The sequence below is a fragment of the Triturus cristatus genome, chromosome 1_2 (genome assembly GCF_964204655.1).
Source record: "Triturus cristatus chromosome 1_2, aTriCri1.1, whole genome shotgun sequence".
In the NCBI taxonomy this organism is placed as follows: domain Eukaryota; kingdom Metazoa; phylum Chordata; class Amphibia; order Caudata; family Salamandridae; genus Triturus; species Triturus cristatus.
In genome coordinates this window covers 853,489,431-853,515,209 of record NC_140580.1, presented here as the reverse complement: position 1 = coordinate 853,515,209, position 25,779 = coordinate 853,489,431, and the positions used below count along the sequence as shown (strand labels likewise).

Here is a 25,779-nt window from a genome sequence, read left to right as displayed (position 1 = left end):
CACCGCTGGTTACACAGCTTCAAGCTCCAGCAGACCTCCCACAACTGTCGCCTCTTGGTTCATGGGACCGATCACATATAACAAATTATAAAGTGGAAAAACAATATAATCAAAGACCTGATCTATGTATATTACAGGTAACCATTCCACTTAAATGTGTTATTGTTGACTTTTTAGAGACACACCCACCGAGCTGCCCGCCGGCATTACATAATATAAAGGCACGTGTGGAGAAGATTACTGCTCACCCATCAAACTGTTCTGCTCCACACCTGTACTTTTGAGATTCACACGCCCATCTTCCTCTCAGTGCAGCCAGTAGTTGCGAACGGGAGTGTCCTGCTGCAGCGAAGAGGCGCGGCTTGGACAGCAGAGAATGAAATTGGGCGTGTTCTCGGATGTCAGAGGCGGAGCTTCAAAGAACGGATGCGACGGATAGGCGTGGCCTTCATGGCTGAGGGTGTGGCGTACGAATACACTAACTGTAAATCTACAGGGCGGGGCTTACAGGGAGGTGCCGAAAAGGGCATGGCTTGTGAGTAAGCGTGGGTTCAGCTCGCTCTGAGCGCTGTCCTCTCGGGTGGGCGTGCTCAGTCTCGCACTGGGCGTGTTGCTAGGGTGGGCGTGGGCTGTGCAGTGCTTAGGCTGTCGCTGCGGCTCCCGGCTTCAGAGCACAGGCTGTGAATGGATTGCGGCGGTCTGCAGAGCCCCGCATACATAGACTGCAGCCCCCACCGCAGCCACGGCCGCCACAAGCACCCTCCCCGCCGAGGCCCGGCGGCCACCCGAACCCATGACTGCGGATTCGCGGCCGCCGTCCGAACATTTCCCCGGAGACCCCCGAGCATGTCCCCGGCGGCCTTCGGAGCCGTTCTCCTTGGGACGGCCCACCGAACCAACTTACCCCAGGACCTCAGATCCCTACCCCTCTCGCCGAGCATCGGAAGCTCCCCAGGCCCGGCGCGCTCCCCACGGGGGCCGTATAATGGGCTCGCTGCTATTCGGAGACATGGCCCGAGGCATGGCTGCCCCTGCGCGTGGGCCTTTGCTGCTCGCGCCCCCTTCACCGGTGCCTTCGGCCCTGAGGGATGACCTGGGATCGGACATTCATTTGCTGCAGACCCTCAATGTCCGCTTCCGCCGCTTCCTATCCAGGGTGCACGAGCTGGAGCGGCGGAACCGGACGCTGGAGGGTCGGCTGGAACGGACACCCCGCGAGCCAGCGGCGCCCACCCGGCCTGACCGCTTCCGCACCTTTACCCGAGACCAGGGTGTGCAGACCGGGCCTTCTCAGGGCTCCATGCCCGGCACTATCTGGAACTACACCCAGGTGCGGGGCACGCACACCGTGCAGGGACCAGGAGTGACATGGACACATCCCGATGGAGTAGGGGTCCAGATTGACACCATCACTCCCGAGATCCGGGCGCTCTACAATGTGCTGGGCAAGGTGAAGAGAGAGCGTGACGAGTACCGGCGGAGGTGAGTCTGGGGTACCCTGCGATCACCCTCTTATGACTGTGTTGCAATGCAATGCCACATCAGTGTTCACCGGTGGCCCCCCGACGCTCCTGTGGTACTGAGCGCACCTATTATGTTAGTTGGACACTGTGTCCTCTGCTTAATTTGCTTTTGTTAGTAGTCTCTCGAGAGCAAATCGGCGTGAGTTGTACACACATTTCATGTACACTGTACTCTATCAGCTACTTCCACCACTACCTGATTAGATATGCATACCCTTTCTCATCACTTATGAACACTGCTCCTCCTCTCACCATAATCCGTTTTAGCATCTCACTGACTAGTTAGTGCACAGCACTTCTGTCATCGTAACTGGTGTCTAGGAGTTATTTTCTCGCTGGCCGATACCAGGCCATGTTCACAATCTAGCACTGTTAACTGGGTCGATTGTTGTGACCCCTCACACATTGAATTACTGCACCCCAACATTTATCTGCTAGAAATAAGATGCCAGACTAATCGATAGAGGACACTGCCATCTTAACTGATCAATAACATGCATTGGCGTTTTCACATGTTTATAGCACATTGCAACAGTTTTAGAAAGCCATCGCTGCTAATCTACCCAGTGCTTTTCCTCACTGCTTACCTTTTGAGCCTGAAACAATGTTGTGATACACTTGACAACCACTTAATTGTATTTGCCTCACCTGGAACTAACTGGCCTGCCTTCGTGTCCTTCCCCGGCTCCTTCGGCTGCACTGGTCTAATTCACCTTCAGTCTCCCAGGAATCCACATTGAACATACTTTGTCAGCAGCAACATAAATCACACTCCCCTGTGTCCCAAAACTGAGTTTCTATCCCTGGGCAGGTCGAAAGAGTCACCATGTCAGTGGTACATGATTTGGCCCATTTGACCGCCGGACAATATACAATGGTGGATCCTATAGCTTAAACCCACCCTTTCCTGAAGAAACCAACTGTTGAACCATCCCATAGTGGTAAATTGTCCCTAGGGTCTGACTGGGACAGAAAATGGGCCCGGGGAACCAAAATAAAATTTGCTCCTATTAGTGACTTATATTAGTAAAAATAAGAAAAGTGGCCCGTTTGTAAATTGGGTCAGTTTTGAACTTGTAAAGCATAATTTATAAATAATTTTCAACATATGGAAAATTGCACGGATTTGAGCTTGCGGCAGGCAATTTTTTCTGTAATATCAAAGAGCTCAACAGTAAAAGCTGAACACCAGACCATAAGACAGGCCCACACACAGCCCAAAAAACGAGCCTCACACTGATCTGTCAGACCAGCCCATCAGACACTTCCTGGTTGCCCTGTAGGACCATGGGACTGATTGTGCCCATGTGCATACCTGGAAATCACTGCACAGATCCTGGGAAAATTAGATGTAGATAATGTGGCAGCCCATTCACCCACCCTTGATGCCACAGTCAAAGCATTATTGTTATCCACTCTACCACCTTTGGTAATGGTCTGTTATATATGCTTTGACTTTTTGACTCTGGCTTTCATTGTAGTTGACATTGAGGATTATCGACGCCATCTCTCCGATGCCCCAACTTGGTCTCTGAAAAATTCCCGTGGCTTACTTTTTATTATATCTGAGCATATACTGTCGATAATTGACTGACTGATAAGATGTCCACTGTCACTAAGAAGCGTTTGCCGACAGCATGGTCCATCTGGGACTTAAAACACAGGCCCAGCGTATATTTGAATCCAATTTTACAGGGTGTTAGTGGACTGGCTTAAAATCCACAGGTGGCACATATTCAAAAGCATTACTTTTTCTGCCAAACTTGTATTTAATTCTGGCCAGGTGTACTTGTATTCCCTCGGACCTTACAGTTCTAAAAGTAGTCTACTTCTCGAGCTACAGGGAGTCACCGCTGTATCCCACTTTGTCTGTCTGGTCTTAACACCAAACCAGCACCCATCAAACTGTCTGCAAGCCATTATCGGACTTCTCAACAACCTTGCTTCTTGCAATGGCCACAACTTTCCTAATGATATAAGCAAAATTGAACATTAGTAAAGCTGAAACTTCGCTGGGTCAGAATTTATCAGGTGCTATAAATGCCACCCAAATATGAGTTTTTCCTCAATACGGTATACGTTGCAGATTTGGTGCTTGTCGGACCAAAATCAACACACATGTACCTAGGTAGACAAAAAAACTATTTCCTATGTCTCACTGTTCATCATATCCACTAACGGGCTGACCCGTCCAATATTCCCTTTGCTCCCTTTGTTGATCCTCAGAAGACCGATGCAAAATTGGGGTTCAGGCTTGTAGTAAAAATATAACTAAATTGATTTGTCATTTAAACAAGCACAGGCATGTGCAATTGTGAAAAGAGGCGAAAACGGAGGGTTGAGGCAAAGAGTACCGCACCTCACACTTAATGTAGCTCAATAGTTGGGTGATGGTGCTTGACAACCAGAAAGTGCACCCCTCTACACTTCCTATTGGGACCCGGTCCCAAGGAACATGAAAAAAAGAATGGAATCGGCACACATCAAATCACACACATTATTTCTCAATTAGATTAAACCCAAGTTGTACTCGACGACTTCAAAGAAACATGTCTATTCCAAGTTGTTCTTTACAAAAAGTACTTGTCGTTTTTATTGAAAGATAGACAAAATCATTTGAATCCAATTTTCATAAAATCCATTACACCATTTAGCCACCGTGTTTATTGAGAAATAATGTATGTGATTTGATGGGTGCTGATTCCATTCTCTTTTTGCATGGGCAAATGTGTTCACTTTCTGAGTTGAAAAATGTTCTCTGTCCTAGCCCAAAAACCCTGACGGAATTAATTAAATGAAGATGTTTTTGGGTTGCTCGCTAATGACTCCTGTGTATCTTATTAAGTGGACAAAATTAAACACGAGGGACCCCTTTGCGATCCCGTTAGGGTCCCATCCCGGGGTCCGGGAGACAATTTTGTGCAAATCCAATTTTGAGTGCTTGAAGTCTACCCATCTTATCTTCTGTAGAGAACAACCCTCGCTTAGCAAAAGCAATTAAAGGCCTTGTGGTATTTCAATCAACGCAGCTCCCTCCACTGGTAGAGTGTGCTTGTGCAGGGTCACAATGTCACTGTGCAGGCCCACCTTTTCTTTTAGAAATGTTTGTATAATGTCACAAGGCAGGTACACCTGCTCTCGTAGAATGGATCATTTTATGGTGCTATAGTGTAGGTTAAGCTATTCTGTGCATGATTTCTTTCCCTTTTTAAATTCTTTAGTTCTTTAATGGTTAGGTGCATTATAGAATCGTGTAGGATCTCGTGTAGTATGTTTGATTGTATGATGTAATGCAGGGTGGTCTTTATAACGTCACAGTGCAGATGCAGCTATTCTTGAAGGTTGCACTTCTGAATATCGAGGACAGAATATTGAGGGACAATAAATAGAAAAGTAAGTGCATGTAGGGAAGCATAGGTTTGCTGTCCTTAACTCCTTTAAGATATTTAATATGTCGCCATGCTACATCTATGTGGAGTTGGATATAGGAAATCTAGGCTTCCTCACATGTCAATATTTTTCTTTTGATATTTGTCCTCAATATTGTTTTTGTTCTTTTAATATATATATCTTTATATCTCAACATTCTGGTGTCAATGTTCAGGTTGCACGCCACAGTGATGTCATCCAGTAGTTCTGTCCCATGTGTGGAATGTTTCTTCTGGAAAGTTTCTTCTAGTTGGATTTGTGACTGTGATGTCACACTGCAATCTGTATGCTCTAGTAGAGCGTTTCACCATGTGATGGTGCATAGGCTGGCTGTCTTCTGCGCTGTTTAGGCAAAGTCACAACATAGACCATGCTCCTCGGCCGTCTTTGACTAACAGTACTTGCATTAAGTGCTATAATATGCTGACCAGAATGTTCACATTTTGTGCTGCAAACACCCCCCGCAAAATGCAGTCAGGACCTTCACTCCTGGAGTGGGGTAAATACCTATTTGTGTGTGGTCTGTCCTGTCTGTAATGGCACAGATGAGTTAGAACAATGGGATGGAATGTGATCCAGAATAATTAACAGTGGCTGAGACTTAGTGAGACATCCAATCAAGTGCTTTTTATGCACGTTTTCCTAAGTAGGGGATGCATGTCCAGATGTGAGTCCCAAGTTTGTTGTACCACACAATTCACAATGCACTTCACTCTAGAGGCCCAAAAAAGGCCAAAGCCAGCCTGTAGTTGTCTGCTCCCATCTAGAGGTGACCTGGCCCTGTGGGATGTCCCTATTTGGGGAGAGGGGCTAGGCAAAGACCAATTAGCAAATGATTGGTTCCTCTTTAGAACAACATAAATAAACAAATAACTGGGGGAATGGAATGTGGCACTGAATACTTACTAGTGCTGACAAGAATACATGCAACCCATCACTTATTGTGCAACTAAATAACGCGACACCTGACGAAACTATATAAAAATGAATGAAGTTGTGATTTAAACACCAATCGTGATCTGACTGTTGTTGTTGGCATGACCTAGCAGTTTGCAGTGGAGTGCTCCTTTTAATTAGGAAGAAAAAGAATGGGCTGTACATGGGTGTCCACATCTGTTAACAAAAAAAAAACCACACAATTCACACTCAAATGGACTGCCACCGGATCAGCATTTCTCACTAGTAGTTAAAAGACAAGGCAGCTAGGCATTACATATTAAGAAAAAACACTCGACCTCTCCGCAGCCTTCGACACCATCTCCCACCACCCACTCATCGATCGATTGTGCCAGATAGGAATCACAGGTGACGCGCTCAAATGGATGGCTTCCTTTCTCAAGGGGCACACCCCGGGAATCCGTCTCCATCCCTTCGTGTCTCAACCAAAGCTCACAAGCTGCAGCATCCCTCAAGGCTCATCCCAGTCCAACACTCTTCAACATCTACATGACCCCACTCACAGCATCCTTGGTACCCAAAACATCAACATCATCTCCTATGCCGACAACGCCCAGCTAGTCTACTCACTCTTAGTGGACCCCACCATGATGAAGACCAACTTTCTTAATTTTATGAAGAACGCCTCCACCTGGGCGAAGAAAAACTACATTTAGCTAAACGCAGACAAAACTGACGTACTGATCTTTGGCAGACACACCTCCCTCTGAAACGGCTCCTTGTGGCCATCAGAACTCTGACCCACCCCACTCTGAAAGACCACACCCACAACCTCAGCATCCTCCTGGACAGCAAACTCTCCTTGAAACATCAGGTCAACACAGACTCCTCAGCCTGCTTCCAAACTCTCCGTATTCTCTGCAAAGTCTTAAAGTGGCTCCCCATCAGCACCAGGAAAACTGTGATGCAGGCCCTCATCACCAGCCGGCTGGACTATGGCAATGCACTCTATGCAGGCAACACCACTGAACTCATGAGGAGAGACTCCAGATGACCCAGAATGCAGCAGCCAGACTGATCCTCAACCTGAGAACCCGCAACATCCAGCACCTGCAAGATCTACACTGTCTCGAGAAAAGATGCCAATTCAAGCTCCTGGCCCACACCTACAAAGCCCTTCACGACCAAGCACCCGTTTACAAGAACCCCTGCCTACCTCCCAGCAACCTCGGCTCACCTCGCATAGGTACCATGCATCCACTGCTGCCACACAAGCCCTAAAAAAAAAACGTGGGGGAGCTAACCAAGTTGGTCAGGTTTTAAGTGACATCCTGATACACAATATCACATGTAGCATCACAGGACATGACATCACAACCCATAACATCACCAGAAGTGACATCAGATCTTAAAGCCTCACACACATGTTTAGTTGGCCTATCATGAGTACATTTGAGCACACTACGAAATTTAACAAATGAAATTTTGCGTCTGGGTTATGCCAAAAAAGTTTCTCCACCCTGACGTAAAGTCTGAGCCTCCACTTGTACTTAATTTTTTGTATACTTCTGCCACAAAGAAATTGGCAAAAAAAAGGCAGTGCATCTGTTCTGCTTATTTGGTAGCATAGTCTGCATTTTTAAATATTATATTGGGTTATGGCACCTGCTGCTGAGATCTTTGCATGCCCAGTAAATCTATGGGAATAATAATGAGGTAACTCGGCAGCTTAACACAGTCACTGGAGAGAGCTGTGTTTTGCCTAGTCACAGTTTAGAATCAAAGTAGCATAGAGGGTTACTGTGTCTCTTTCAAAGCACATATATAACATGCAGTGGACAGATTTTAGTTTGATATGTAAGTGGGTTACTGCTTTTAACACTGGTCTTTTTGGTTCTTGCAGTTTATAAATTGTAATTCTTCTATTATAGCACAGTGAGTCTAAGAAGGACGTGATTCATACACCATGTAACCCTCACTGTCTTGTGCAACTCATCCTACACATTGATCTACACACTTATGATTTATTGTGAATGTAGAATTTTTTTCGTGTGATGTAAAGTGCTCTGGCACCCTGAATTGGGATGAGTTAACGCTATATAAGACCTAAAACAAAATAGTGATAATTTAAATTATTTGTGTAAATACTGGGACAGACTAACATCTGACATTCTTGTAGTGCATTCATATCTCGGACTGAACAAAGTCAAAAGCATGTACTTGTGATGTAATAGCTGTGTGCCTTTGTTTCTCATCCATTGCATTTGCATCTCGGCGTGAGGCTCCAGATAGCTCCCAGACAAGGTGCTGCGCGCACTTTGCTGCTCTGAACTAAAGCAAACAATACACAGGCGCGGCTGAATGTGTCCAGTGTCTGAAATCCGGGACGAGATCACCATATTTCAGTGGGGGCCCAACTTCATGGCAGGGTGGACGGCGACCACCCTGTGAGAATAGTGGGTGGGCGCCATCTATCCGCGTGTGCACCCGACTTGTACCCTGCACATTCGCTTAGAGAAGTGCACTGCACTCGAACTTCCGTTCTTCCACTGATGGCTAATACTTTTCCAGTGCCTTTTCTCCACTCTTTTATCCTTTTTCTCATTGTTTTTAAATTTTATGTTAACTATATTTTCAGGTCACAGTGATTCAAAACCAATAGCGGCTATTTATTAGCACCAATAAGAAACATTTTTCTGCGATGTACATTAAAACTAGAAAGGGTGCGTGTACGTGTTTGAAATATACCTACCTGCAAGGAAGCGCGTGTTATGCTGCGTTCAAATTGCATGGGGTTTTTGAAGCTTTTATTGCTAACATAGGACCGTCACGTTTAGGGGGCGTTTTTTTCTTCATTTTATTTTTCTGGCATTTGCTTGCAATATAAAACAACCTACGTCCTGCCTGCCGTTTTGGATTATTTTTTTACTTTGACAATGCTTGTTTCTCCGCAGGCACTGTAGAAGGGCTGGGGTGTACGCATTCCTTTGCAGGGAATAGACGTCACCACAGAACATGTCCTTATTTCATGCGACGGTCTGCGTCTGCCTCCGAGGTGTCGCCCTTTTCCGCAGCAGAGCTGGTGTGTGCTTTGCAGCCGGGTAGTCACCCCGTCTCTTCCGCTTGTTATCCACTGTACAGGCTGCTGGACGCTGTCCGTGCCCCACGTGCACCATCACTCTGTTGTTAACTTCTGCTTTTCCTAATAGGGCGAAGTTACTTGGTTATGAAATAATCAAACAACCATACATCTCCCTGGAAGCGAGGAATGTAGTTGTTCAATCGCATCCTCACTTTTATGGACTTCGTGACCCTGAACTTAGCATTTCGCCTCCTTTGATTTCGGTTCCTATATCTCTTCAAAATGAGCGCATCGAACCTGCCTTCTGCGCGCTATACAGCGCTACATTAAACATCAAGCGGATCTTGTTTTTGCATCTGGAGGGAGTCACTCACAGCGGATGGTGAATGAGTGTTCGGAAGACCAGCATTGTCATCAACCCCCTCCCCCAAAGCTTGACGTGTGTGTCATGGGCTCCTGGCCACACATCCCGCTGTATGAGAGGGTCACCCCCCTCCCAGTTCCTTTTGTGAGAAATGTTATGACTGCGCACCCTCAAAACTCGAGCATTTCCTTTTCTTGTCTGCCCCATGCCCCCTCCATCAGCTTTTCCTGTTCTTGTCCAAAAGCCCCGCCCCTCGCCCTCTACGCAGGAGCTAGCCGGATGCAGCCTTCATTTGCATTCAATCATTGTCTGTTTCCGTTTTCTCTTGTTTCCTCAGTCTCGTCTGGGATTTTTTCTCAACACTTATGACTTTTTTTATTTTTTCTTCTTTCCCTTTCTATTATAGTCTTCGATTCGACTTATCTTCCGATTTCTGAGCTAAGCTATCGGGGCAGCACCACGGGAACACGTGCGTGCTTACTGGAGGTTGTTACACAGCAAGACTCGTGGGTAAGGTTACCAGATGACGCAATGTCATTGGAGACCTCGTGTTTCAGTCTTAAGTATTCCTCCAAACCCAGTGCATTCTTGGAGCTGTAGTTTTGGTTCGCCTCAATTGTCAAATTGGGTTCCTCTACACACATGTTGAAGAGAGGGTGAGCTTGCACCCTGGAGGTGGCTGCACACACCGTCCGTCCTGTGCAGACCGTTAGCTTCTCATTGACTCCCCAAATGTTCCTCTAGTTAGGCTGGCAGGTGTCCCCGGAAAACCTTTGGAAGGTACTAACCTGGACTTTAGGTACCCTCTTCCTCTATTGGTTTCTTAAATAGCCTGGCTCAACTGTGACCCACTCAGTGGCGTAGCTGGGGGGGGGGGGGGGGTCCGCCCAAGGCGGCACTATTTTGGGGGCGGACAAAGGCATTCAGATAAGGCTCGGCTTGCTTTCGTGGACGTTTGGGGACGGGCAGAGAAGGAATAGGACTCGGGCAATGTCCTCTTCTTTTTTTAGGTCTCGCCTGACCCAGCGCATGCGCTGGTCTGGTGAGACTTATTGAGAGGGCTCCAAAAAGTGCTACCAGGCCAGCCTAGAGCTACAGTGCTTGTGCGCGGGCACGTGTGCCGCGCTTTACCGCGATTACTCTCACTTTTGCGGCCGCACGGCCGCTTTGATGTTTGATCGCGATCACTTTCACTTTCGCGGCCGCTTTGCATAGCCAATAGGTCTCGCTTTTGGGACCTTTATAAGTATTTAGTTATGCAGCTGTTCCCCCCCCCCCACCCCCCTTCCTATTATTCCCTCTTTCTGTCTTGCTCCTCACTTACTGAAAACCGTAACTTGAAGAAATGGTTCACAACCTCTTTCCTTCTTTCATTTAGTTGCTTCCCTGTGAAATGGATCCAAAAAAGAAAAACACTCTTGCGGAAAATGCCCTTTTTCTGATATTTTTCTATTCCAAAGTGCAGCGGGATGGAGAGAAATAGAAGGTTTTAAATATTAAAAATAAATATATAACTAAATAAAGCAAGACAGAGTGGTTGCAAAGTGGCCAGATTGGTTTTATTCACACCCAAACACATCAGCCTCACTTTACAGACTTTGCAGTGAAGCGCTACTTTTGTTTTCTCGTCTTTCTTTGAACAGCATTGTTGTCCCCAGGTGGGGAAGTGCACCATTCCTGAAGGTACTGCAATACCTGGTTGATAGGTGGAATGGAAAACAAAATGCGTACCGTGGCTCTGTGTTTATGGATGTGGTCTTTTTAAACCATACTGCTTATGTTTATTAAGGATATAAGCAATGGACATTGAAACGGTTCCCTTCAGGGCCCTGTAGTCATGTCCTTAACTTTTCAGGTAAAACCACTCGCTGATTTCTGAATAGTGAGTGAGAGATCGTTAAGGTAACCATTTTGTTTCTGCTTACATTTCACATGCTTTACTTAATCTTGCATTCCCTATGAGTGTTTGCTTTTACTTTTTTTTTTTTTTTTTTTTTTTTTTTAGGCAGCATATTACTCTTATCAAGTGCATAATTTGATTTGAGCCACATCCAAGTGTTTATAGCTGGCACAATTAGGTTGTAGCTGAAGGCAGTGAGAGTTTTTCTCAGTGGGGCAGTATGGTGTTCAGTGGGGGAGCGGATGTGGCACTATGGCCAGAACTGTCGAATTTGGAACTGGGGAACTGGGTTCAGCCTTCATGACCAGTCCACCAGACCACTCTACTGAGGGAGCACATTCCCATGCTAGACCTTACAAGGCCCCACTAGACCTTAGAAGGCTTGATGTCTTAGCACAAGCAGGTGTACCCTAGTGGTGTCAATTGTGAGTTAACCTTGCAGGCCTGTCCACCACAATCCATACTGAAGTTCATCTCCAGTCTTGCGGGCAGGCCTACGAAGCAGCACACCCTAGAGCAACAGTGATCCAGTCACTGTGACTCTGTCACTGAAGTCACATGAACCTTGAGCAGGTTAGGGCGGTGCGAACGGTGTGACCGCACTGGGTACCTATTTCGGGTGGGTGCGTAGTGTTTGCAAGTATATTATGGTTTTAAAAAACTTGCTGCCTCGTTCCTGGCCTCCAGCAATTTTCAGAAACAATAAAAATGTCTTGATAACTTCGGTGAAGGGTTGACTCCTGGAAAGGTAGCACAGAGTGTTAATGTGCCTGCTGCAAAGAACATGTACCATGCAGATCAGAAAGTGCACTGATTTAATGGGGGGACCATGATGAATGGTCATTTAATGTCAGATGTAGATGATGGATCCCTGAACAGTGTCATGTATGTGCATGTTTGCATTGTGCTGAGGGGATTACCAGGTAATTGTTCACGCAGCTCTCCGATGGATGTCACATGCGTTTTTTCTGAGTCCCCAGATCATGCATTCTGTGTGTTCTCTTTTGTACTGCCAGCCACTGCCAGTCACCGGTGTATTCAACTGTGTAGCCTTGGACCCTGTCATGTATGTGCATGTACCTTTCATGATCGAGGTAACTATTAGCGGCGATACTACACGTCTCTCGGTCCTCTTTCAAGTGCTTGCCGTCTTTTTTCCCCAGCAATCCCCCCCCCCCCCCCCCCTCCAGGGGCGGCAATCGGAGGGATAGCCCCGGGCGCCACAAGCTCTAGCTACGCCTCTGGACCCACCTCAGTTATTCCGGGGCAGCACCGGTGACGTCGCCAGTGACGGGGCGCGTCATTCGTGTCGTCTTCCTGTTACATTTCAGACGCATTGATGCGCACTGTTTTGCCTCCAAACCCTGCGTGATTATAATTATTCTACGAGCCATAAATACAGGTCTTCGGGGGTTTCAGGCACCTGTGTGTGTTGGGCCGGAGTCGAGCAGAGTCCCTGCTGCTAGTAGGACTTATTATTTAATTGGCAGAGGTACCATCTGCCCATGTTAAGTATTTGACTTTCTGATCTTATTTTAAGGTCTTGCGTTAGCCAAAACCTTTTGATTTTGCTAAAATGATTTGAGAGATGTACTTAATTATAGGGGCTTTCTGTCAGCCCTCTTCATCCCACTACTGCATGGAGCAATGGTCTACCCACGCCAAACCTGGAGGCCTTGCCAATGCTTGTTTTTCTTCCTTCCACCTACCTCTTCCTCACTCCGGTGCAACGTAACGAAAACAAATCTACTGTGTCTGTATCTGCCACAGCCCTCCCTTGTTGGGTGTTGCATGTTGGCATTTAGGAGTTAGTGACACAAAATCTGGATTTATCTTTCAATGATAGGAAAGTGCGCCAAAGCTCTGCCTCGCCCTGTAATCGTTCCTTTTTTTCCAGTAAACATTTTGCTTGCCAGGATCTCCACCTGATTCATCCTGTTCTGAATCACCTAGTGTGCTAATGCTGGGCGTAATCTTGCAATATTGGAATATGATTATTTCCGCTTGGGTGCAAATTTGAGAAGGCATTAAAACTCCTTTTTTTTTTTTTAATTTTGGGTGTCGGTCTACTAATATGTTTATTTATTTATATTTTTGGGCCACCACCGAAACAAGGATGCTCTCCTTGGTGCCCATGCTGTGACCACAGTCTGAAACTTGATTACAGACATTTCCAGTAGCGCCTGGTGTGCAGTCGGCGGGGGCAAAGAAAAGCGTACAAAAAAGGCACTTAGCTGCCGCACCGCGCCGGCTGAAATGCTGCTTCTGAGCTTCTTCCTCTCTGCAGGCAGAGGCTTCCAGCCTCCCCTTTGGCCAATCTTGACGCTGCTCGCATGCATGAGAGCAGGGTCAGGATTGGCCTGAGCGCCGAGGGTTTGTGCTCCCAGGGAGACTGGGAGCCTCTGACTCTTCGCTCTCCAACCCAGCAATGCAGCCGGGCTGGAGACCGCTTCACTGCGTATGTTGGCCGGCCCGAGGCAGCTGGCCAAACCCACATGTGAACTGAAGGCAGTGCTCCCCCCCCGCAATGGCCCGCCACCAAGCCTCATTAAATGGGGGAGGGGGGGATAAAACACTAATTTAAAAAATCGTGTTTTATTATCTTTTTATTTATTTTTATTTGAGTCTGGCGAGGGGGACGTCGCTCCTCCGCCAAAGCAGAGGAGCCGCCACTGATCACATTTCACAGCGAGGAAAACACCAACACACTCCTCTCTGTGCCCCCTGATAGCATGTGGTGTTTTTTTTGTTTTTTTTTTTGCGCCCCCACCCATTCCACATGCATTTCTCCACTTCCAACTGCAATGCTGTTTAAGATACTGCAGGGATGTGGAATGTCCACCTGCAAAAAAACGCAGCACAAAATACCATCAAACGTCGACTCTGTTATGGAAGAGGCTCCTGCTCAACTCGCCGGGCTACAAGTTAACATGTAATAGTTCCATACATAGTGTTGTCTTTAGAACCCAGGTAGGGTTGGGGAGAAGTCTATCCAGTGACCTGGGGCATCTCACTCGGGGAGGACTGTGGCACTTAGAAAAGCATTGGTGAAGCCAATGAGACTGGCCTTGGTGTGCTAACACATGCAAATACAGATGTTTCTTAGCAGTCAAAACCAGTCGCATTCACTTTGCCTATGCTGAGGAAAAAAATACCAAAAGGATTACTTCGAATGCATACAGGAATGAGTTTGAGAAACCGTGTACATTTCCTATACAAAATAGTCCCTTAGAAATTGCAATGCAAGCACTTCAAAGAAGGTGAAATGATACTCCCAATAGCATGAGGTGAGTGTGGATCACTCCTACCCGGAGTAAGGCCCACTCTATTTATATTTTTAAGTATTGGTAAGTCTGGTCTGAGAGGCCAGAACTAACGAGGGTTAAAAATGCCCGAGCCAACACTTCATGACCAGTGGGAATTCCACTGAGGTATCATTTCATTCTATTGGTTTTTAGCTTTTCTTCACATTTGCACAAAAGGAGCAACCATATGCAGATAGATGAGTGTTGAGTGGAAGGAGCAGTCCGGCCTGCATGATGTGTTTTATGAGACATGTTGTATTAAAGCCTTGTCTGCCTTTCCTAGATGGCGGCCTCCTGAAGTTCTGTTTGCGGACCCCCAAAGCTTGCCTGTGTGTTTTTCAGATTTAAAGCACAGCTCCTGCGCAGTTAGTTGCGGCGGAGGGATCCCGAGGGCCAGGGTTAGATGCTGCTCGATGCATATTACCTCAGCATCACTGAAAACGCGGGCACAGCTTTCCAGCGCTCGCTGATCAATAACCAACGGACCTGCATGCTAGTAGAAAGAAAAGGGGGGGGGGGGGCAGGATTGTTTCTAGGTTGCAGTTTGTTTGAAGCCTTCAGGAGACATCGATCAGCCTTTGACGTGGAAGAGCTTGCAACGGGAGGTTTTAGGAAGTCGGGGTGCAATAGTGATTGGAAGTGAGCAGCTTGATAGGGAGGCCGGAGTCTGGCCTGGGCGGTATAGGGGGTATAGCGATATGTTGTGACGCCAGGGATTTGTATAGGGATATTCTCGCCGGTTACGGTCCCTCTTGGTTTTTGTGCAGATACTGGCCTGTGGGTGGTGAGTACATTCCCACACAACCTTGGTAGGTATGAGTGGTTTGGGGGGGGGTGGTGCAGGCTGTTCTCAAGCAGCTGTTCCATAGTGGGTGTAGGGGGTCTTGCGACCATCTATACTGAGAACGGATTCGAACAGGCGAGTCCTTATGCTAGATGCCTGTTAGTGGCCGGAAGTGGTGGAGATGGACGCGGGACTCCTCCGCTGGGCCCTCGAATACGTGACGTTGCTCGCTTCTCAGTAAGCACACACTTGCCGTCAGATGGGTCCCTCGGTGTGCTCTTCACTCAGGCGTGCACAGACACTTCAACATTTCAGACCCTTAATTGACGGGCATTCAGTGAAAGCTTCCGCGTCCTCTTTGATCTCCACACGCCCGGTTTGTGTGCAGGCCCCAGCCTGTGGAGGGGGACTGGGAGGGGGCCGCTGCTGCTTGTGGGAAAATACTGAGAACCACATAGGGCCGGGTTTGCACGCTCACCTGCGCGCGCTGCGCACTCCCTGCCCAGGAGCTCACTCTGTGTCGGGAAGGGGGCATTAAACGCCAAGGACTCCGCCCTTCCCAAGCTCCATGGAGCTCACTCTGGAAACTGGGAGAACTCCTTATTGGTGACATGGGCGTCAGACACACAAACATTGTTGGTGCCCGGGTCATGGTGATGATTGCAGGTGTCTTGGGAGCATGGGGTGGTTGTGTTATTAATGCTGAAAGGTTGACATGCACGTGTGTGTGGTTATTATTATTATTTTTTTTCCCTTCCCTTTTCGAAAAACGGTAAATAGCTGGCTGCTGCGGCAGAAGTCTTTCATAGTCACAACAGCGGTGATGTACATAATCTGCCCTGAGCGAGGGTGTTTTTTAGGCCTGACCCAGCGCATGCGCTGGTCTGGCGAGACTTATTGAGAGGGCTCAAAAAAGTGCTACCAGGCCAGCCTAGAGCTACAGTGCATGTGCGCGGGTGCGTGCGCCGTGTTTTACCGCCATTACTTTCACTTTCTCGGCTGCTTTGATGTTTGATCGCGATCACTTTAACTTTCACGGCTGCTTGGCATAGCCAATAGGTCTCGCTTTTGGGACCTTATAAGTGTTTAGTTATGCAACTGTTGCATGGTTAAACACTTATAAGGTCCCAAAGGCGAGACCTATTGGCTATGCCAATGCTTGTTTTGTGTGTGGTGAACCATGCTCTCCACCTAGTCACTAAGTCTGTCTTTTTGATCGTATATACATACCCTCGATTTGAGGTTACACATTCTTTTTTAAAAAAAAAATCTTATTAATTTGAGCAGCTCCGTGCCTGTGTCTACGCCAGTCTCGTGCTTGTTATTTCATTAAGATAACGTTCGTAACTATACGCTTCTAAAAATATAAGAGACTGATTAAGTAAATTAAGCAGGTAAAGTGGCAGGGTCATGTTCTAAATATGAACTCGCAGAGTGATGTATAGTGTTTTCACCGCAAATAGCAAGGAATGTCATAGCTGGCCATAGTGCACTGTGGCTGCCTGGGGTGTATTGGAGCATGGCACTGAGGGGACCTGTCATTGTTCAACAAAGGACATTTTTTTGTTTAATGAGGATGGCTGGGCCTGAGTAGTAACCCATGTAAGAGGTGGTGTGGACTAACATCCGCCGTGGATTGACTGCCACGTGATTGGGTCTGTGAGTACAGAAAGCCGGGCAGACTGACTGTTGTCTGTCATATGTTAGTGTATGTGTGTTAAAATATATGCCCAGTTTTATTAATTAAAAAAAAAAAAAGAGGCTGGGGTCCTCAGGGTCTAATGAGGCCCGGGGGGATGGGGGTGCTCTTGGCCCCCGTCCCATTAAACTATATATGTCCCTGGGTGGTGTGGTCCCAGGGGCAATTATAGGTTGCGGGGGCCACGTGGCCCCTTCCCCTTTTAAAAAAAAAAAAAAGGCCCTTTGGGTTGGGGTCCATGGCCAAGCCCTGCTGGCAACCCCCTGCTGTGCACAGCTGAAGGCTGTGTGCAGCAAGGGGCTGGCTTCCTTTGTAAGGAGTTGGCCACTGGGCCTGACCGTAGGCGAGGCCTTGTGGCCAACCCCCTTTCGCCAAATGCTGTGTGCGGTGGGGTTTTTTTTTACGTATGGTAGTTAAATATAACTTGTGGTAGTTAAATATAACTTTACATTAAACAAACCATAGACATTTGCTGAAAAAAAACAGACGTTAAAGGAACGTTATAGTTGGGTGAAATGTTCAGTAATTAAATAACATTTTAAACGCTAAAAACCACTGATATTTGCCAGTTATAGTTATCTATAACTCGTGCGCATTGGTAATTGTATCTCCCACCCTCGTTATGCACTGCTAATTACCACACATCACTCATGACGTCTTCTATGACATTGATAATATCACTGCAACATTTGCAGTGACAATATTGATGAGAAAACTGTGCCTGGCAGGACGCAGCTTTTAGTTACCCTAGGACACGAGTTAAAGTTACTTGAGAACTATAACTTCAACTGGTGAATTTCACTGTTTTGTTTTAGAGATTTTACTGAAGATTTGACCTAACTATAACTTTACTTTAGCCTTTTTTTCAGTAAATAAAAATGTGTGTGTGTATGTATGTGTGTGTGTGTGTGTGTGTATATGTGTGTGTATATATATATATATATATATATCACCTGAGACATTTTGCTGCCTTGCAAAGGGACCTTGTTCCGAGACAGAGGGCTAGGGCCACTGATTAAGACTGCAAGGCATGAAGGTGAGACCCTGCATTGTAGCCTGGGGAGAAGAGGCCCCGCACAATACCTCATGTAGAAAAGAACACTGCGCTGTACCCCATCGAGGAGAGAGTCTGCACTATACACCAAATAGGAGAGAGCCGCACTATACCCCATGGAGGAGAAACCCCAAATTGTATTCTATGGATTGGAGACCATGCACTGTACTTTTTGGAAGAAAGAAAACTGTTCTGTGCCTTGGGGAGGAGAGAGGCTACAGCATACCCCATGGAGGAGAGACCCCTCCTTATAAACCTTAGGGGGGAGAGCACACACTGTACCCTTTGGAAGAAAGAAAACTGGGTTGTACCCGGGCGAGGAGAGAACCTGCACTGGACCATTTAGAAGAAAGGAAAATGCGTTGTACCCAGGGGTTGGAGTGTCCTGGGTGTGCCATAGCATGAACCCTGAGTCTGTCAGAGTAGGGGTTCCATTGGTCCTAATGCAAACGAAGGATAGGTGCCCCACCGGATCCCTGGCAATTGTGTGATTAATGTTGGGCATATTTGGGGTGCAGTGGGCCCCGCTGTCACGGCATCTGCTAGACCGATATCTGAATCCCTGTGTACAGTCTGGTGCATCTGGAAGACCCATGCTCACTGTGCTATGCATGGACTTTCTGCACTACATAGGGCAGTGCCCCGGGATTTATATCTGAACCAGTGGGTGGACCTCACGCTTAACCGCTCCCCACTGGAGAGAGACCCAACTTTGTAGATTCTCCATCCCACAAATAGAGACCATTAAATGTAAAGAGAAAGTTCGATTAGAGGGAGAGCGTGCAGTGTAGATGGCATGTTTCCCTGAGGCAGACTAAGCTTTGTATGAGGAACTGAGATTGTGCACTGTGTAGAGAACCCTGCCCCATAGTTGAAGGCCTTGCCTTTTATAGAGTAGAAAATACTGGAGATCAGTCGTGGCTTGCATGACTCGTGTGGGGATCTCGCGTGGGGGGTGGTTCTCGCGCAGGGCGGCGGGGTGGAATTTAAAAATAAAACTTACCTTACCGGGTCCCGCGCCGCCTTTGCTCCTGGCTGCTTTCCTGCTGCTCTCCTGCCTCCGGCAGAAATGGGAAGCAGGCAGCCTCCGTCCCCCCTTCCCCCCCCTTGCCCCCCCCCCCCCCCCAAGCCAATGAGCGTGCCCAGCCGAGCGCCTATGGGGAGGCCATTTTCTCTATGTAGGCTGCATAGAGAAAATGTAGAGTGTGCATGACTGGATTGGTTGGCCCTAGAGGGCCATCCCAACAGGGCCCACAGCATTGGGTAAGCCACTCCTCCCCTACATGCTCATCCGCCCCCAACCAGGCATAACCACCTGCTTCCTCACGGCGCGAGAAGCAGAAACATAAAATGGAATTTAAAATACCATTCTATGTTTCTGCTTCTCTCTCACTGCGAGAAAGCGGTGGGGCGACGCTCCTCTGCCCTAATGGAGGAGCTGCCCCTGCTGGAGATTGTGCCCTGTATAGAGCATTGGCATCTATACTGAGACACCACACTGTCCCATGATGGAGACCAGGTCCTGCCCAGTGGATGACCATTACTCTGTTGAGAGTCCTGTCCCATGAAGGGAGACCCTATACTATCCAATGTATACAAACCCTTCTTTGCCCCCTACAGAACGCGAGAGAGACTGCCCCACCCCTGCTTGGAATCCCTGCTCTGCCCCATGTAAGCAGACCTGATATTGCTCTGTGCATGGAGAGACATTGACGCCCCACGTTGGGAAGTGCTCCACTGTTCAGTGGGTGAACACAGGCCTGCAGAAAATAGAGGACTCCCACCCCCCTGCCCGACCACTGTTGCATCAGCTGGCAGTGTCGCTGGTACGGGCAGAGTTGTGCCATGATTGTGCACAGCTTTATCCGCACTGGGTGTTGCCTTACTTTCTGCTTCTGTGTTGTTGCTATACACAGGTTCCGATCGCATGTTATCTTTGCCACCACAGAAAGTGCTTGGCTGCAGATTGATTATATGCAAAGCTAGGCCCCTTGGCACCTAAGGATTGAGCTGTCACAACCGAAAGGTTGTGTTATCTCGAGTGACACCTTTGCAACGCCTGAGGTGCGAGCAGTTAACACTGCATAAATCATTATGTGTGTGTTTTTACTCTGGGCCCGCCCGCTTGTTCTCGACTGGAGACTTTTTTTTTTTTCCCCCAACGTACATTGCCATCCAAGCACTCTGCTGTGTGGGTTACTAGTTCCCGTGCTGGGGGTTCACTGTCTGGTATGTTATTGTGCACCCTTGTGAACTGGTCTCCCGTTAGTGGTGGTGGTCCTTGCTGTGTTCTTACAGTGTGCCTTTATAGGGTCCTAGTTAGTTGTAGACTGTGGTTGAACAGGTTGCGATCCCTGGGGTCCCCTCTGACTAGGTGTAGGGTAGTTACCCTGCATCGCTACTCTATGCTTAGTTTGTAGGACAGGCCTTGCTAGGTGCTTGTTCAGTGCAGTTCTTGGGACGCACCAGAGAGCTGTGTGAGATCTCGAGGTTTCACTTGAGGCTGTAGTTCTCAGACTGGTCTCCTGCCAGGTGCAGTTATAGGAGACTTTCATGTCCGGTTTCGTTCCAAGATCACCTAAAATTGTCTTGTATGAGTGCATCTACGCCGCTCGGGTGTAGTTAAGCTTACCTCCTGGACCGATCACAGGTTCTCCTGTACCTTGATTTTATTGACACATCTTCTCTTTATAGATGTGCCTGTCCTTCCCAGGCAGTTCTTGCCCCAGGTTGGGATTTGTCTGGCCGTTGGAGGCGAAGTGTTATTTTCTGAATCTGGCATTCCTAAGTTGGTTTTCTCCTCCAAAGGTCTCTGAAACTAAACTTCATGGGTAGTCTCTTGTAGTTCATGTGTGGCTGACCTGCATGCCGTGTGTTTACCCGGGTGTACTAGACTTTGTCGTGCATGGCCAGATCTTCACTGAGATTCTGCAGTGGCTAGCCTTTGTTGACGTATCTTCTCCAAAATGTCCTTGATGAAAAGGTCTTCTGGTCGTTGCTCGCTGGTAAGGTGATGCATTTGAGTTTTATGTGGACTAAAAACACACCCACTGGAATGGCCCCTGTCTGACTCCAAAATGCACCATGTTCTGTACATCCTCGGCGGCCGAAGCCACGATGCACATTTTAGGAGCAGATAGACGTAGCCTATGTTTTTAATTTTTCTTATTAATTTTTAAAAATCTTGGTTTTTAATGCCAGCCAGCCTTAGTCATAATCTGCTTGGGAATGCCATCTTCGCCCTGAGCTGTTTTTGCCCAGATTTCTCCTCAAAGAAGTATCTTTGGCGCCAAGGGAGGAGTTATTGTGAATTACTCACCACTGAATGACTTGTAACAGCTTGTGCCTTAGGTGTATCTGGTAATGTGCTATTACTGGTGCCAAGCTCTTGAAATCAGTGGCTTTGTCTGAGTGCCAGACCCTCACCTCCATGCCCACTTGTGCAATAGAGTGTGATTATATTTTGATGGCATGGTGTTGATCGAGTGTGATGAAGTTGTCATGAAAGAATAATTACATACGTGGGTTACAGCATCACTCGTTTCAAACCCAATGACCTCAATGTGATGCCTGAGCAGATATCCCTGCCTCGATACCAGCGTATTATCTTCGAAGTGAATAGGGGCTCTGCACACTTACACTAATGAGGCTGGTGCTCCTTCACTTTCAATTTGTGGTGGCTTCTGTTGCAGGGTGATGGTACTGTTCAGGTGTAAAGACAATGCTTGTAATTATTGGGCACTACTAATGGTCACTGAATGCCAGTGCCCTTGAAATTTGAACCGGAGCAGCTGCCAGGGGTTGAAGTGGACCTTTCTGTGAGCTCTTGTCTTGTAACACATTTCTTACAGTGTAGTTGGACAACTCTTGAAAAAGCAAGCGACCTGTGGCGAATGAGGCGTGAACATAAGTGTTCTTCAACCTCATTGGTTCACATAGTAAAAGCTACAGTGGCTATGGGCAGGTTCCACTGGGGCTCATACTTTCTGATTTATACCCAGGTGTCACTTTAGTACTCTGAAAGAAGACCATCTATATATGAGTTGCGGTGAAGACTCCATTACTAAATATCCACAGGCGAATTCTTGCATTCAGTCGGAGACGTATAGAATCTTCTAATTGGTTGTTTGCAAATAAGTCCATCACCTAAGGCAAGTTTCTCGCCCCATTCAAAAAATGTGGTCTGAAAAATCATATTTTGCAAAAACGTAGATTAAATAATATAGACAACCGAAACCTTAATATAAATGTCTGCGAAAAATTAACTTGCATCAAAAGCCTCAATCCAGTCAAACTCACTTACTACATATTTTAGCACTGGGTTAATTTACTATTCTAACTTCACTCCTAGCAGAAATACCCACTCCCTCAGACGCTCGGCCTCTGGAGGTGCATGAACGTGCTCCTGGTACCTATCTGACTGGGCCACGACAATCTCTGCCTTTAAAGGGGACCTGAACCAGCACTTTCTGTCTCCCTGAAGACCTTCATTAATGCATTATGACCTGTAAATGCTCATCGCTGTGCTGGACCATACATGAAAGCACTCGGCCACAGGGTACACAGGTCTTTGTGCTCGAGCCCCAACACATCAATAAAAATAGTACATTTAGGGATAATTACTAGATAGTGGCTTTAGAATTAAATTGAATTTTTATGTGTGGAGGTTTTTGTGTTGGTATGCCTTTGCAGTCTATGTTCAGCCTCTTCTTCCATAAAGATTTTCTCACGGAGGTGCAGAATGTTTATCTGTCGTATTTATTCTTTTGTGTAGAATTTTGCTGTTAATGCTTTCAGGAAATCGCGCATGAGGAAGGAATGCTCGCTTTTGAGGGTGTATTCTTCTTGTTAGTCATAATTGAGAAAGCATCATTGCCTGACAGATTAATAAATTAATATAGCCTGAAGCTGGTGACTAAGAGGAACACCCTGATCTGGAAGTTGTATTTAGTTTCTGTTTGAAGCTCTTTTCGGTTGTTAGTGAGCTCCGGTGGTCCCTGCTGGTTGCTAGGCCCTCTGCACACCTTTCTGTACAGAGGGGCAGGGAGCCTCCATGCAGCAATATGGATTTGAACCAACAGCCGAAAGTACAAAGCCATATGAGACTATTTGCAGAATCACTTGGTTTGCCAACGCAATGTCTTTTTTTTTTTTTTTTTTTGTCCTATGATCTATGCCCGTTTTGCAAGTCTGAAAAGTATTTCCGAATGGGTTTTGTGGTCCATTTCGATTGTCTAATAGGATGAGCGTATCCTCCGAAAGGAGAGTTGGAAAAATAAATTTCAATGGTTTATGTCTACAAAGGTTTCACGAACCATTGGTAAGTGAATGGCACCTCCAGGAGATGGTAACTGATTTGCAAAGGAGAAGGAGGCACTTTCCCATTTATGAATTCTGTTGGAAAACAAGAGGTAGGAGGTTTGGGGGGGGGGGGTCGTGGTTGGTCAATGGTGGAGGGAGTAGGCAAATGTCCAGGGGACAACTGCCTGCTCTTCTCTAAAACGTTGATGTACAATTTGAGGCCAGTTTTTCGACCGGTCTCTTAGTACATCAGGCCCTAAATACTTATTCTTTGAAGTGCAAACTGTCACCACACTAAAGTGTCACTCACCAATTTTGGTGCGGTTAAAACGTTTGTCTGTGTAGCAGCCTCCAGGAGTAAATGCTGCTGCATGATTGCTTCCATTAGGGTGGAAAAACCTGCTCTGTGAGCCCAGGGATCTTCTCCTGACAGCTTGAGTGATCTTATCGTCTTTGTACAAAGTCCCCGCAGTATGCCGGACAGCACCTTTAGCTCTCTTCTGTTCTTTTCGTGACATGCTGTCATGGACACATACCTGGTGCAAGAAGGGTTTTGGAACCCCGCAGATTGAAATAGTGGATTGCATCAGTGTTTTGGTGATGGCTTTCAGGTACTCTAGAAGTTTTCTGCTGCCAGTATTGTGTAGGTAGCTCCTCTGGGTTCAGGCACTGTCAATATTTCCTGGCGCCAATGTTGCGTTGGCTACTTTGGGCTCGGGTATTCAAGATGTATGCTGGCGCCAGTTTAGTGGAGACCACTGCTCTAGGCTCATGTATGGTTTATACTGGAATATGTCCGGTCTTGAAGACTTGTACAAGCCCCTCTGTTCGCTGAAGTCCCCGGTTCTTACGGTAAATTAACAGCGGGAGGCACCATTATGTTTCTTACCCACGTTTAATATTTGATGTTTCTCAAAGTATTCAAATCGTTGAGAGCAATTGACACATGTTCGGGGAAAAACACTTCAACGTTTGGTATGCTTAAGTGTAGCTACTTATCAGCAAAAGTGTTACAAAAGATATGTTGCGGTAAAACTAAAATGACCCAGTTTCTTACCTAGCTCCTTGTCAGTAAAAAGCCTTTATTGCTTGAAGGCCCGTCTTAATATTATGTTTGTGTGTTCTGGCCTCTCTTAGTGAGAGCACTGATTCATGTACTGTTGATTCTATATTGGTAGACGGCCTTGGTCCTGCTCTCCTAGATTTGTAGTGCCTTTTCTTGGTTAAGACTGTAGTTCATGTACTATTGATTCATGCTGGTTTAGTCTCTGGTGAATACCCTGGTTCCAATCACCCAGTTTTACACTGGTACCTGTATGATTAAGAACTCTGGTTCACATACACTCAACTAGTTCTGGATTGGTTGGCACCACCAATTACTTGTAGCCTTGCACTATTCTGCTTATCTAGTCGTTTTTGGCACTATTTTCTTCTTTGTTTTCTGCTTGTTTTGGTGGAAGCTTGTTTTGCTTTGCTTGTAGTATTGCTTCCTTCCACTCGTTGGTGCTTGCCCATCTCCGCAACCCACTCCCACAACACCAATTGCCCGCCCCTACTACCCCTTCCCAGGTCGCTGCTTGCCTGTCCCAACTATTCCCTCCCCACCCCCCAACTCGCTGCTTGCTCCCTGTCGCCACTTGTTATACTGCACTTCGGCCACTGCTCAGCAGACCATCTCAGGTTCTTAATGGCGACAGACGCTCCTGTTGCAGAAATGGCCCATGGACCTCTGCGAGAGAAAGCAAAAGTAAGTGGTGTCTGTTGAACAGAGCTCTGATGCCCTTAATCGAGCTTCACATCTCCTTTCCCTAGGCACCACATGGGTATGATTAGGTGCGTGCTGGACCTCACTGTTGTCATCTGTGGCTGTTCGCAGTTTTAAAAATCTAGGTCTAGCTTACCAAATCAAAGCTGAGGCACAAGACTGATGGGTGGCAGGGCACATTTCCCTGTGTTATGAAGGGAAGACCTCGGCTATATTTCAAACTGTTTTGCACTAATGATGTTTGTAATATTTTGGCACAGAAGCAATTCGTGCTGGCTCCTGCGTTGGGAGGTGCAGAACCATAGTTTGGGTGGTTGAGTGCTAGCATCATACACGGGTGAAGATGATGTATTGTAGATGGACTGGACAATGTATTGGTTCTGAAGATGTGTTTTGGGTCCTTTTGTCGATAGCAAGTATGATTGAATGTGGTCTTTCGTGGCTCTTAACTTCTTTGTGTGGACACCAGGTGAGGTAAAGGGTATAATGTAGCCACCCACCCACAAGGATTCACCACTTGGTCTAAGACCTTTTGAATATTTGTGTAGCAGCTAGTTTTAAGACACGTTTTTGAGTCCACTCCCCCAAATTTCTGCTGAAATCTGTTTTGGGGTCCTGAAACCAGTCAAGATGTATGTTCTTTGGTCCAAGTTCTGCTTGGTGTAAACCCTGTCTA

The 25,779-nt window shown here is 46.9% G+C and overlaps 1 protein-coding gene across 3 annotated transcripts in view; it reads left to right on the top strand.

Annotated features, from left to right (window-relative positions):
• Positions 1-656: 656 nt before the first annotated feature.
• The window catches only part of IFFO2 (intermediate filament family orphan 2), a 117,152-nt gene continuing 92,029 nt past the window's right edge, over positions 657-25,779 (top strand). For 2 of the 3 annotated variants that reach the window (XM_085609040.1, XM_085609039.1), the window contains exon 1: positions 657-1,482. In XM_085609040.1, the coding sequence (XP_085465166.1) occupies positions 794-1,482 (689 nt within the window). In that variant the 5' untranslated portion in view covers positions 657-793. The remainder of the gene's footprint in view (positions 1,483-25,779) is intronic. The other variant, XM_085609041.1, reaches the window with a different exon arrangement.